The sequence below is a fragment of the Myotis lucifugus genome, unplaced genomic scaffold (assembly GCF_000147115.1).
Source record: "Myotis lucifugus unplaced genomic scaffold, Myoluc2.0 scaffold_441, whole genome shotgun sequence".
NCBI lineage: Eukaryota > Metazoa > Chordata > Mammalia > Chiroptera > Vespertilionidae > Myotis > Myotis lucifugus.
In genome coordinates this window covers 696693-711670 of record NW_005871489.1, presented here as the reverse complement: position 1 = coordinate 711670, position 14978 = coordinate 696693, and the positions used below count along the sequence as shown (strand labels likewise).

At 43.9% G+C, this 14978-nt stretch overlaps 1 protein-coding gene across 2 annotated transcripts; it reads left to right on the top strand.

Annotated features, from left to right (window-relative positions):
- Nucleotides 1-1967: 1967 nt before the first annotated feature.
- On the top strand, nucleotides 1968-13075 carry PDPN (podoplanin). 2 transcript variants are annotated; one of them, XM_023744268.1, is made up of 5 exons: nucleotides 1968-2097; nucleotides 5312-5438; nucleotides 9794-9820; nucleotides 10362-10467; nucleotides 11340-13075. In XM_023744268.1, the coding sequence occupies exons 1-5, from the start codon at nucleotides 2005-2007 to the stop codon at nucleotides 11344-11346; spliced, it is 360 nt and encodes a 119-aa protein (XP_023600036.1). In that variant the 5' UTR covers nucleotides 1968-2004; the 3' UTR covers nucleotides 11347-13075. The 2 variants fall into 2 exon arrangements, with proteins under 2 accessions (XP_023600036.1, XP_023600035.1); XM_023744267.1 differs by having other exon boundaries at nucleotides 10362-10473.
- Nucleotides 13076-14978: the final 1903 nt, after the last annotated feature.

Below are 14978 nucleotides of genomic sequence, written 5' to 3'. Positions count from 1 at the left end.
CTTTCCCATGGAGCCAAGAGAATGCCAGGGCCGTGAGACTAGAAGAACGTGCATCTTAATCACGAGTGTCATTCATAAAAACGCCCTTTGTCTATTCAGAGCGGTTTTAGTGCCGGGCTCTGCGGGCCAAGCGTAGGGAAGAACCAGGAGGAATTTTTATCGTTCCGCTTTCAATGAACTGAACTTTCTACGAAAGAATTCAGACCAACTTCATTCAGTACTTGTTTTTGTTTTGTTTTGTTTTCTTTTAAAGCAAGGGTAGTTTGTTTTTTAAAGTTAGAGGATGCCCCATAGTATGTGGTTTTGCTGAGCAGCGCCGGAAAACATTTCTTACATTGATGACTTGTTAGTTGAGCTCAAAGCAGGAGAGGAAGAAAAGGAAATAGCATATTTAGTTTTGTGCGTGCATGTGTGTGCGCGCGTGTGTTTTGTTTGTTTGTTTATTTGTTTGTTTTTAATAAGGACTACTTGCCAGGCAATGGGATATTTCGCCCCTGAGAATCCATTACTATATTCAACATCTGCCTACAGCACAGGCCTAAATCCCCGTGGGGTCCAATCACTGCCCCACCTCTCCCCGAGCCCAGCAAATGGCTCAGAGGGGAGACCAACCATTTGCCTGCGCTGAGCTAATATTCAGTTATTGCTAACTGGTGAAGGGCTTTTGCCACCCAGATGAAAAATGCATACTAGTAGGTTCATCCAAAGAGATTGATCGGCAGCCCTGGAGTAGGACTAGTTGCAGAGAGAACAAACGAATTTACTCTGGAGGCTTTCTCCCTCTGCATCAGCAAAGACGCCGTGATCAAATATTTATTAGCATTGCCTGTGGCTGGGCCGGCAAGAAGCATCGGGAGGAATGGGCATCTTAAAGCAAGGGCGGGCTGCTGGCTGACTTGAGCATGGCCTGGTTACGAACATCCGCTCTCTAATTACACCCTCAAAGCAGTCCCCAAGCACCCCTCCCTCTGCTCCTGGGATGCGTGTGCTCCCTTATTTTGCAACTGTACTGAGTCATGGGATTTCCAGAGCCCCTCTGCGTCTGCGGACGGAGCCTGTGGCCAATGAGTCAGATTTTTAACCAGCAAAAGGGTTATCTGGTGAGTTGAGATGGTGCTCCGGCTTGGTCATGATTAGCTCAGATCATTGGGATACAGGTTGAAGAAGAGGCCACTGTTGTTATCGGTTCTCTACCCGGTTTTAGAATTTGCTATCCCCTGCTCCTCCAGAAACCTTTTCTTTGGCACAATGGGGTCATTCATGCAGTGTTAATGCAGGAGAGCCAGGTCCGGGGCCAGGGAGGTCTCTCAGTAGCATAGCTCTTGGTGCACGGAGAGTTCCCTTAGTTCTCGCTGGCATCCTTAAGTATATTGCTGACCTTCCCCTGCAGACATTAGCCCAACTGGAAGATAGGATATTGAACTCTATGTAATCTCTGAGGTCAGTGGTCAAAGCCAAGGCTAACCGTTCAGGTGGGCAGCAGTCTCCAAGTTAAATGGAGAGCAAGCTTGACTTTGGAAAGATGGAGACCCTGCTTTTTGGACATTTCTGATTCAGGATGTTGGAGGTAGAACCTGCAAAGTGGTTTTGAAACTCTCCCGAGGTGCCTATAATTTAGAATTTTTCCAGGTCACCATGATATTCTAGTAACCTGAATACATTCCTTCATCATTTGAAATAGTACCTGAAAAGGAAAGGTGTACAACCCGCCCCAGAGGGATATCAAGGAGGGGCTGGCTGCTTCAGCTGTTTCTCTTTCCACCCTCCTTTCTTGGGCAATGGCGACAACCAGGCCAATCACATGTGCCAGAGGTGCAGCAAGGAGAATGGTGTGTGCCGAGCAGGAAATGTGACAACAAATCCCAAAAAGAAATGGGGGAAGATAATCTCAATGTAGCCAGACCATTAGGTCTGCCCACACACTACATCCACCGTGAGCCCTGACTCAGTCTTTCTTTTTTAGCCAGCACAGTCCTGCCAGAAGATGAAGCTACAACCGCAAGTATGGAAAATGGCATGGTGACCCCAGGTGTGGATGGTAACACGACCCCAGGTGCCAGTGAACAGTCCCATAAGCCTGCTGGCTTCACAAGTCAGGTGAGTGTCTGAGGAAGAGAGGAATTTGGTTTGTAAGCATGCAATCACATGCAAGGACATATATGCATAAATATATTTAAATATATTTATATATGTATATATATATATGTGTGTGTGTGTGTGTGTGTGTGTGTGTGTATATATAATCAGTGGGACCATACAAAGGAGTTGTTACATGGCTTGCAACAAAAGCGACTTCCCAGTTTCATCCAGCTGGCAGGTAACTGGTGTGTTGATCACAGGTGCTTCGAGTGTCTACATCAGGGCTTCTCAAACTGGTAAGGAGGTAGGTTTATAGATGTCCAGTCTACTATAGCCCATGTGTCAATACAAGACACGTCTTGGATTGCTATAAAAGTTTCTAGATATGTATTCACAACTTCCTGTCATCCTGTGACTGGTAATAAGCACCGACGAGAAGCCACCCCCAGACCATACTGGTGTAGACTATGTGGAGTCCCAACTGACACATTCCCACCCTAATGACCTTTAATCAGGTCCTACATATCTTAAGCCCCTGCTAGGGGCAAGACCAGACGCCAGGCTCTGGGCGGCATTGAGGACGGATATAGGCCACACCTTCCACCCTTGAGGAGCTTTGACTGTAGTGACATGGGACAGAGGCTCTTCCCACCTCTGTGACATCCTTGCACCACTGTCCCTCTCGAGTTCTCTATTTCAGCCATGTGGGCCCTTCTGACCTTTGGACTTATTCCCACTTAGGTTTCTGTTTTCTCTGCTTTGAATACTCCCCAGGTCAGTCCATGGTTGATTTTTTTTCTCGTGATTCTTAAGTTCACTCATTATCTCAAAGAGGCCTAAAGGAATCCCGTCCCCACCCCGCAGGAGTGACGCTCTTGGCCAGAGGACAGCAAACTACTCACCAGATTGGGCCCACACCCTGTTCTTGTCAATAAAGTTTTACTGGAACACAGCAGTGCCTCTTCAGTTGAGAATGATCTCAGGCTGATCTCATACCCTAAGAGCAGAGTTGAGTAGTTGGTTACAACAGAGAAAATATTTACCATTTGGCCTTCTACAGAAAAGTGTGCCGGCCCCTGTTTAAGAATATCCCCAGGGTTGAGAACCATGCGAGGCACATGGTAGATACTCATTAGCATATTTTTTATTGTGTTAAAGAACACATAACATAAAATTTACCATATGAGCCATTTAAAAAAATCTTCACCTGAGGATATGTTTATTGATTTTAGAAAGAGATGAAGGAGGCAAGAGACAGAGAGAGAGAAACATTGATGTGAGAAACACCAATCAGTTGCCTCCTGTATGCACCCAACCTGGGATCAAACTCACAACCTAGGTATATGCCCTATCCGGGAATTGAACCTGCAACCTTTTGGCATATGGGACAATGCTCCAAACATTGGAGTCACCTGGCCAGGGCCAACTGAGCCATATTTTTTTTTTTTACAGAGAGGAAGGGAGAGGGATAGAAAGCCAGAAACATCGATGAGAGAGAAACATCGATCAGCTGCCTCCTGCACACTCCCCACTGGGGATGCGCGTGCAACCAAGGTACATGCCCTTGACCAGAATCGAACCCGGGACCCTTGAGTCCGAAGGCTTATGCTCCATCCATTGAGCCAAACCGGTCAGGGCTAACTGAACCATTTTTGAGTGTACCCACAATTCAGTAGTATTAAGTATATTCATCTTGTGAAACAGATCTCCAGACTGTCTTCCTCTTGCAAATCTGAAACTGCACCCATTCAACTCACCTTTTCCTCCTCCCTCCAATCTCTGGTGACCACCATTCTACTTTTTATCTCTATTCTGACTACTCTAAGTGCCTCATATCAGTGGAATCACACCATATTTGTCATTTAGTGACTGACTGGCTTATTTCACTTGGCTTAAGGTCCTCAAGGTTCATCCATGTTGTAGCATGTGTCCAAATTTTCTTCTTTTTAAAGACTGAATAATATTCCATTACATGGATATACGGCATTTTTATTATTCATTCAGCATTGATGGACTTTTGGGTTGCTTTTGGCTATTATGAATAGTGCTGCTTTGAACATGGTGTACAAATATCTCAAGACCTCACTTTCAGTTCTTTTGGGTCTACGTATACTCAGAAGTGGGATTTTTGGATCATATGGTCATTATATTCCTAATTTTTCTGAGGAACCTCTATCCTGTTTCCCTAGTGGTTGCACCACTTCCAGTTACACCAACAGTGCACAATGGTTCCGATTTCTCCACAACCTTGCCAACACAGTGTTTTCTGTTCTTTTGATAGTAGCCATGCTAACAGATGTGAGGTGGTAATCTCGTTGAGGTATTGATTTGCACTTCTCTGAGATTCAGAACCTTTTTATATGCTTGTTGGCTATTGTATTAAAGTCCTCAGGTTATCTGATTTCTTATTGTTGAGTTGTAGGATTTCTTGATACCCTTACCAGGTATATGAATTGCGAACATTGTCTCCTATTTCCTAGGTTGCCTTTTCACTTTGTTGATTGTGTCCTTGGGTGCACAAAGTTTTTAAGTTGGATGAGGTCCCATTTATCTATTTTTGCTTTTGTTGCTTGTGTTCATTAGCGTATTTTTGAATGTTACATTGGCCTAAACTTTGGAGTCAACAGAACCACTTCCAAGTCTTGTTCTGCCACTTGTTGGCTATGTGAGTTTGGGCATATTTTCGAATCTCTTTAAGCCTTGTTCATACCATAGGACTAATAATAAGATCTACTTCATAGGGGTTTTGTGCACATGCACGTGTGTGTGTGTGTGTGTGTGTGTGTGTGTGTAGTAAATGAGGTATTTAAAGGGGCTGGCACATAGTAAGTTTTAGCTATTACTCTGATTGGGAGAGGGAGGGCATTAAAATATGATACAACATAATATATTCCCCAAAAATGTTGAAGGGAGGAAATGCCATTCAAATTCAAGGGAGAGAAAGAATTAAAACTTAGTAAGCTGATATTTTTTGAAGAATTAAGACCCCAGGAAGTCAGCAAGAATGAAGACCCATGGAAGTAAATACTTGGTATTCATTTCTGGAGGCATGGTTTTATTCATGTTCCTGTTATTCTGTTTGTTTGTTTTCTGGTTTCCACTTTAAATTTATGTCATCATATATTTTATATATTTATGCCACCATCGTATATTCTTTTCTGTTACAAGGCCGCGTATATATTTTAAAACATGATGTTATATTTCTGTTTTGCTTTATTTACATCTCCAATAGGTGCCCACAAATACAAAGCACACAGACACTCCTATAGAGGATCTGCCAACTACAGAAAGCACAGGCCATGCCCAAGAAGACACCCAGAGCACCACAGCCTTGAATGGGGCCACTAGTCACCCCAGGGGTAAGAAAACCGGTCACCCCAACACGGATTGATCTTGTTTTGCATAATCATTACCCTCCAGAAACCATGACCAAGTGAAATAATCAGCAGGGCATATTTTTGGAATGCAAGAGTGAATTCCAAACCAAGCTTTATGTGGAAGTTTCAGAACTCGATGTATTAGGTTGCTAAATCCAATTTGATTTATTGGGCTGCTGAACAGAGTTCTCTGCCTTGAGAACAAGTGATAATACCCCCACCAGGGCAAGATGAGTAGCTACTGGTGTCGTGTTTCTGACCCTAAGTGGGTAGAATGCTAAGAACTTTGTGTGTTCACCTAAAAGCATAAAACTCAGCCAACCTATGTAAATCTCAATGGGCTCTATAGTACTGTTTGCCATCTATATAGAGTTCATGTCTGTATCCAGGGAGCAAGAATCTTTTCTTACCAGGATTTGGGGTTGTCCTTGTGATCCCCGGTTGACACCTGCAGCTTTATAAGTGGAACATCTTGGAGAGAAACTAGAGAGGAGGACGTTGGGTGTTTGCCATGATTATGAGGTTTGGACCATCACTGATAAAAACAAGGACAGATCATTGCCATTACAACTCAGCAATAGAAAGAGATAGCTGCCTATTTCTAGAGCTTTTAAAAAAGAAATTAAATCCTTTTTTTAATATACCCTAATTTTGTAGTATATAGGGATGAAAGAGAAGGAACTAACCCTCCAATAACTGCAATGAGTGATTACTAACTTAAGTTATTTTATGTAAATCATTTTATCTAGATAAAATTGGGCTACTGAACAGAGTTCTCTGCCTTGAGAACAAGTGATAGGTATTTCCATCTTTAAATGAAAGTAAACACAAAGACTTTGCCTAGTACAGTGGTTCCTCAAACTAAATGTACAGCTGAACTCCTAGAAAGTTATTCTTTAGTGTCAATAAACATTTCCAGACCCAAAGCCAATCTGGTTTTACAAAATCTATAGCACTTCTGAGGATTTTAAAAAAATGCTTTAGCCCTGGCCAGTGTGGCTCAGTTAGTTAGAGCATTGTCTCGTACACTGAAAGATGGTGGTTCAATTCCCGATCAGGGCATTTATCCAGGTTTCAGGTTCGATCCCCAGTTGGGGCATTACAGGAGGCAGCCAATTGATGTTTCTCTCTCTCTCCTCTCACTCTCCCCCTTCCTTCCTTCCTCTATAGAAACATGTCCTCAGGTGAGGATTTTTTTTAAAAAGCTTTATATTTGTATACCTACGTTCATAGCAACATTATTTACTGTAGCTGAAATGTGGAATTTATTGACAGATGAATGGATAAACAAAATCAAGGCACCTTGAATACATACAATGGAATATTATTCAGCCTGTAAAAGGAATAAAATTGACACATAATACAAATGGGTAAACCTTGAGATATTATGCTAATTAGAATAAGCTAGTCACCAAAAGGCAGATGCTGTATGATCCCACTCAGATGAGGTACACTACACAAAGTAGTCAGAATTATAGGGACAGAAAGTAGAAGGATGGTCGTCTAGGGTTGGGGAGGAGGGAGGAGGGAGTTATTGTTTAATGGGTGTATAAGGTTAGTGTTGTGAGATGAGTTCTGGAGATGGAGGTTGGTGATGATGGCACAACAATATAAATGTATTTCTACCATTGAATTGTACACAAAAATGAAGACGGTAAATTTTGTGTTATGTATATTTTACCACAATAGAAAAGAAACTTCCTAAAAGTGCTTTGAAAATAAAGCTTAAAGGTCACCCCAAGATGCTAAAGAAATGGAGCATTACCTGGTTAACAGCTTACCCGGTTTGGCTCAGTGGATAGAGCATCGGCCGTGTACTGAATGAAGGGTCCCTGGTTCAATTCTGGTCAAGGGCATGTACCTTGGTTGCAGGCTCAATCCCAGCCTTGGTTGGAGTGTGTGGGAGGCAAGTAATCAATGTGTCTCTCTGAGATCTATGTTTCTCTCTTTCTCTCTCTTTGTCTCTCCTCCTCCTTTTCACTCTCTTTAAACATCAATGGAAAAATATCCTTGGGTGAGGATTTACAAAAAAACCCACACAAAAAAACCCACACACACAAACAAGAAGAAAATAAATTGTTAACAGCTAATGGGCAGCAGAAAATGGAACCTTCCAAGTTGAGTATTCTTTCTGTCATGCCAGGATACCTTTCTAATCCTTAAAAAAAATTCTCAATTGCCTGGAAAACACTCCTGGTTACTCTTCTGTGGTGTCCCCTGCCCCACCCATCACAAAACCTGTGACTAACAGTATATTCCCACTTCATATATCAGTGTCCCGGGAAATTTTTACATGAGTTAAAATGTAATTTTAAACATTTAGGTTTCTTAAGAGGTCATTTCATTAGGGCAGCAGATGTCTTTCCCATGAAACGCCCAAGTGTGATGATGTTCACATTTATGACACATTTTATGATCACAGCCATGTAATTGCAAGGGAGTTAGAGAGGACAGGACTAATACGTTCTAATTTAGTAAGGAATCTTCCATAAACTTTATTTTTGGTATTTCCTAACTCATGGTGTCATTGATGGTGATGATGGCCTGTTCTGAGGTTGGTGGAATTGGCAGCCACCATATTAAGACATGAAAGAAAACAATTAGACCTGTTTCTGCTGGTATTTGGCAGCCGGGGATGAATGACATTTGGGGAGTTGATTTGACGATGCTGTTGTTCTGGGCAGGACTCGGGTCCAGCAGCTTCCAAAACACTTTTATGGTGGGATAGCACCATCCACTTGAGCTCCGTGTGAGTGCTCCCGAGCCATAGGTTCAGCTCATGCAGGGAGATCCCTACCTACCCTGGGGCCCTCTTGAAAAGGTGTCTTTCTGGAGACAGCCGTGGTTCAAAGGGATGGCTTCTTTCAAACCCAACCATTAGAAAAGCAAGCATTTTGTAGATGATGGACGGCTGGTTTCATCTTTCATTAAGAACGTTATTGGGTATCAGCATTTTGCAAGTTGTGAGCTAAGGTTGTAGGGAAGGGCCTGATTGGTTCACTTCCCTCCATTGTATCATGAAATCAAGGCACCTCCAGATAAACAAATACCCCCCAGAGAAGTTAAGAACTCTCTACAGAGAGGTTGATGGGAGAGAACAAAACACCTTTACTTTTAAATAGGAATTATGTGAAATTATCTGAAACTCACCATTTTCTTATTTACTTACAGGAAGATAGTTGTAAATAAATAACTGATACCCATGTGATAGGTAAATGAAAATATTCACATTGCAACTATTGAACTAGGTTTGGCTGCAGGTAGAAATCCTAAAATCACAGTGGCATGAATACAAGGTGTGTATTCTTTCATTAAACTGAGCTGGGCATGTTGCTACTACCCTGTAAGCTGTGAATTTTGCTACTAAAAAAAAAAAAGGAGGCAATTAATATCAAAAGACAAATCTCAGTCTTGGCCACACCTTCCAAAACTAGAGCATAGTGCTCTCAAAATGAAAATTCTTCAAAACAGACCTCATCCCAGTGGGTGAGTTTTCCATGACCTTGACATTGGACCAAGAATCAACAGCCTTGGATTCTTTGTTACCCTAAGCCAGGGGTGGGCAAACTTTTTGACTCGAGGGCCACAATGGGTTCTTAAACTGGACCGGAGGGCCGGAACAAAAGCATGGATGGAGTGTTTGTGTGAACTAATATAAATTCAAAGTAAACATCATTACATAAAAGGGTACGGTCTTTTTTTTTTTTTTAGTTTTATTCATTTCAAACGGGCCGGATCCGGCCCGCGGGCCGTAGTTTGCCCACGGCTGCCCTAAGCTCTGAAACTTCCTAATCATTTATTGAAAACCTCCATGGGCCGCCCTAACCAGTTTGGCTCAGTGGATAGAGCATCGGCCTGCGGACTGAAGGGTCACGGGTTCGATTCCGGTCAAGGTCATGTACCTTGGTTGCGAGCACATCCCGAGTAGGGGGTGTGCAGGAGGCAGCTGATCAATGTTTCTCTCTCATCAATGTTTCTAACTCTCTATCCCTCTCCCTTCCTCTCTGTAAAAAATCAATAAAATATATATTAAAAAAAAATTTATTTAAAACATCCGTGGGCCAGTTGCCTTGAGTTGATAGCGGAAAAGTAATGTACACAAAAGTACTTTGGGCCCATAGGCGTGAAGAAGCGTTCATAAATTCAGTAATAATAGTTTTGAAGACAGGATCATGTCAAAGCTTGCTTAAAAATCCCCTGATCCAATTTATTTAAGAAATTATCTTCTTTGCTTGTGTTTTGCTCCCTTCCTCTTAGGGTAAACTTATCTTTTGCCAATTGTTAAATTACAGTTATTAAATCCTAATAATTCTATATCATTACATCTCTCTTTACAGAAGACACACAGACAACAGGTGCGAAAGGTAAGCTAGGTTTTGGTATCAAAATATTCTTTTCAGATTTTTTTTTAAAAAGTGGGGGGTTTCTTTGAACCTAATCTTTGTGATGAATTACATTCTTTTCTGGATTGGAGTCAACAAGTGCAGAATAGAGAACCCTCCAAGAAACAGGTTTCAAACTTCTTTTAAGAGAGAAAAGGGAATTGCCTGTATTTGAAAATAATCAAACCACAAATGAGTCTAATTCACTTAATGACATTTGTGGAGAATGGTGTCATATCACAGTTTATTGTTTTTAAGAGTGACGCTACCCAATGATTAACTGTGAATCCATGCTGTATGAATGGTATACTTCATCAATCTTGAGACCCAGAAATCTTTCCACTCATTAGATGAGATTAGAAGAGCCCAGGTTTCTCCTCTTCTAGAACAGCTTCCACTGGATACAGGAGAAGCACCATAGAACATGATTTCGATCTACAGTAGGGCAGTGGCGCTGTGGATGACACGTTGTATGGCAGGTGTATTGTTTATCTGGGCTCATGGTTTCTTCCCTCTCATTCAGATGGCTTTTCGACTGGGACCCTGATTGGAATCATAGTTGGTGTCTTACTAGGCATTGGATTCATTGCGGGGATCATCATTGTGGCCGTGCGAAAAATGTCGGGAAGGTACTCGTAAGTAAACAACTTACACCCATGTGATAGATAAGTGTAGGTAGTCACTTCTAGAGCTCTGACCTTGGAGCTAATGGAAACCTTGAAATGAAGGTCAAGGTCAAAAGCCCCGACCTCTAGAAGCTCTGCATCTGAAGTTTCCCCAGAAGAACAAGTGTGTACATGGGCCTTACGTGTTTCTAAGAAAAGAGAGTCAGAGGTGACTCTATGGTTGACTTCCATTGAACTCTGACCAAACTTGACCTCTTGTCTTAATTTTCCAACTAACGACTTGAGAGAAAACCCAAACCAAGTTTGAACTTGACACCTCGTCACCCTGCTCCTGATCATCAGAGGTGGGAGGTTTCCAGAAGACCGTCTGCTGTGGGACCAGGGCTCCCCTAGTGATGAGGAATTCTGCTGGGATGGGTTCCCTCCCCCCATCCTGCCCTGGACACACCCACACACATGGTAGAGTAGTCTTAGCATTGGCTACTGATGAGAAGGGATTCTTCCTCTTTGTTAAAATTCCCTACGAATTCAGAACATTAGAATTCATAGCCAGAGGAAACCTTTTTTTGTATTTCTGTTGGGAAGATGATATATGACTGGGGAATCTGGGGGACAGGAAGAGGACAGATGCCATGGATCTGGGGGTTTGAGAGACACGATTCACAGTACAGTCACAAGTTTATGTATTTGGAGATGCCCAGGAATCGGACCCTGGCTGTGTGGGAGCCAGGCGTGGAGGAAGAATGGTTGAGAAAGAAGAGCATAAGGCTCCAGAATTGGAAGACTTAGAAGGACAAGAGGCACATGACTCATGGGACTCCCGTTCCCAGTGCCAGTAGAAGGAGTGACCATCGCCTCTCTCTTTGTTTTCACAGGCCCTAAAGAGCTGGAGAATTGTGCCCTTCCGCCAACATGTTTAAAAAAGACTTTCCGACCTCCCCTGTCCCTGAGCACATGGGAGAAGATGACCCATGGAAATGCCTGGCCCCCCCACTCAGAATCCATGGTGATCCCTCCGCCTGCCAAGAGTAACCGCAGGAACAATCATCCACAAGACTTGCTCCTCTAAATATTTTGTCTTTTGAGAAACTTTTTTTAACATACAAGTTTTGGAAAAGATGACTTAGAAAACAAAATGCATAGGAAACGGAGCACACTCTATAGATTGATTTGTCACTCAGGCAATGTAATTCCATCAAGGGCAGATGCCGTAGTCATGCCTTTGTTCTAACCGTTCTCTGTTATTGTTAAAATGCAAAGGAATCTGGAAATATTTATACCAGTGGAGTCCTTGGGTCTAGTGCTATGTCAGTAAATGGCATCAGCATTTTGCAATTTCTGATCTGTTGAAATGTACACATTCCGGTCTAGTTTGGTCCATCTTTAAAGCCTGGTTTGGTGTGAATAATCAAGTGGAAGAATCTCAGCTGGAGCAATCTGTAAATCTCACAACAAGCTAACAAGCTACGGGGCAGCCTCCAGGCTTGCTTTCCCCTCGTTTCCAGCGATGACTTGATGACTCAAAGGTTTGCTCCTACTTGACCCTCTGCTTCCCTCAGATGCTGGGGAGCCAGTGCTAAGGGGGTGGCCTTCTCATTTCCATGACGCAGGCCCTTCAGATTGGCTGCTTTGATCTAGACCAGTGGTTGCCAACCGGTGGTCCATGGACCACTGGTGGTCCATGAGGTCCGAAAGTTGGCGACCGCTGATCTAGACTATGGAGACCTCAGCCCTGATGGTGGCTCAGGAGGCTGCTGGCAGCCCGGCGGTGCCAGAGGCTCACCTATCCCAGACACTAAGAACCTTGGTGGTCCCCAAACAGAAAGAAGCCTTCCGTGTGCCTCTGGCATGGGAGCCAGAACCTGCCGGGTTTCTAACTTTCCCTTCCTGCCTTAGAGGAAATAATCTTATAAAATATTAATTTTTAAAAAGCAGCTGGATTTAAAAACAGAAGATGCTCCCAGTCTTCATGGGATCCCACATGTTTCTGTGGGGTCGTAGTTGAAAAATCAGAATCAAGGTGCCCAAGCTGCTGTTCTTGGTGTGGGCACCGCCCAGTTCAGTACATTGTTTCCCAGGGGTCAGCTGAAGGCTTTTTCCTAAACAGAAAGTCTTTACACTTAGCAGATGCTCTGTCGTGACTGTGTTTGTGCAGATCTGATATCCTGTAAACTTGCACGAGCTCATCAAACAGGAAAAAGTAAACTATCAGAAAGCGCAGCTGTTCCCCCCACCCCCCTTTTTTTGTTTGCAGTAACGTGTGGACATTATTTTAAACAGTGTGCCCTTCTGTTGCCTAAGTTCAGCTGGTCTACCAGCCCAGGTTCCATGTTTGAACATCATCTTTGATTGAGAGAAAGGGGTTAGGAAAAGCATTATGAGCGTAAAACCCTCCTGTTTCATCACTCAGATTCCCAAACAGGAGTTGGGAATAATGTCCATTTCATCCTTTCTTTCTTTTTTCTTTCACTGTGAACAATAACAGTCCACCCCAAGTCGTACACTGGACCCATCACCTGCTGGGACCAGGCTGTGGGTTTCTAAGTCACATCTGTGTTGATGCTCAATGCAGTGTGGACAGTATTAAAATAAAAGAGATGATTGAGTATAACATCGAGTCAGAGCTTTGATTGGAGATCTCGATCGAGTCAGGCCACACTGAGGAACATTTCCAGATAAGCTGGTAAGTTATGTCACCTCTGTCTCTTGACTCAGTTGGGAGCGAATTATAAATGGCGACAGGAAGTACAACCATGGGGGAAAAATGTAATTACACCTTTCGCCCAGGGATCTGCCAAAGTAGAGAGGTTAAGGCCAAGCAGACAAATGGGTCGAGAAGACCAGTGGCACTCTGGGACTTCTTTTGCCTGCTCTGATCCCAACAGGTTTTAGAAGGTTTGGCCTGCCTCCTGATTTCTCTGCACCAGAGAGGAGTCAGGTGAGGGAGCAGCTAGCTACACCTCCTCCTGCCCGTTAGCCCTGGGAACCTGCCCTCAGGTGTGCTGGGCTGGGTTACACAAGAACAGGAGGTAATACCCTGGTTAAGGGTGTTCTAGCTGCCTGTGGGTCTGGGACAGGGGTGGGCAAACTTTTTGACTCGAGAGCCACAATGGGTTCTTAAACTGGACCGGAGGGCCGGAACAAAAGCATGGATGGAGCGTTTGTGTGAACTAATATAAATTCAAAGTAAACATCATTACATAAAAGGGTACGGTCTTTTTTTTTTTTTTTAGTTTTATTCATTTCAAACGGGCCGGATCCGGCTCGCGGGCCGTAGTTTGCCCACGGCTGGTCTGGGAGCACGTTCCAGATTCCTGTTCCTGGGACAGCTCACTGCCCCTTGGTCCTCAGCTACAAATGCTCTGCTGGTCCGGAGACTACAGTGGCCAGGCTCTGTGTCTATCCATCACACCCGTCTGCTCCTCCCACCCCCACCTACACTGCTCCAGAGGAATTCCAGTGCCACGCCCTGGGTCAACTCCCTGCCAATCCTGTCCCCTCTCATATAAGTTGGATGCTGGGAACAGGAGAGCTGGGAGAATCAGGCTTTCCACATAACAAATATTCAGTATGTTGCCCAGCCAGCATGGCTCAGTGGTTGAACGTTAACCTATGGACCAGGAGGCCATGGTTCGATTCCCGGTCAGGGCACCTGCCTGGGTTGTGGGCTCGATCCCCAGCGTGGGGCGCACAGGAGGCAGCCAATCAGTGATTCTCATCATTGATGTTTCTATCTCTCTCCCCCTCTTCCTCTCTGAAATCAATAAAAATATATTTAAAAAACATACTCAGTATGTTAAATTTGATTGTTGAATTTGCCAGATATCAGGACTCCTGAGTGCACGGTCCATAAGTAGTGATGTGTCATGGAAAAGGCCAGGCCCCATGTCCTCTTATGCTACCTGACAGCTGTAATCCCCAGATGAGTCAACTGTGAGCTTTTTGGGCCATAGTTTCTTCCTAAGAACTTCCATGAGACGGTTCAGAAAGCATGACTGTCCCAGCAGAAAACAAACCACATACACCTGGTCCCACAGACTGACGGGGAACAGGCTCAGCCATGTCGGGTGTCAACTCTGTTCCCTGGCACGCTCCCCGCAGGACAGGACTGGAAACCATCAGAGCTGCCAGGGGGATGGGAGTCCGGGGAACAACCCCATCCACTCTTTCATTAGCGCCACCTGGGAGCAGGCCCGAGGTTAACGCTGCATCTTATGAAAGCCTGGTTCTGGAAGGCAGAGCATGGGGCAGCCATCTGTTTCTGAGCTTACGATGTTGTACATGAAAGAATGTAGAAAACAATACGCACATCATAGCGCTGTCATCGGCCGTAAAGCAAATAATGGATGTGTAGTGCTGTCGGAAAACAGTAACCGCTCCATCATTAGCAGCCATTACTCCAACGTCCCTCCTGTTATCATAGCTCATCTCTTCACACACATCCCGGTGAAGTCGGCAAGACAGAGATTATTCACATTTTGCAAGGGAAGAGATTGAGGTTCAAACAGTTGCCT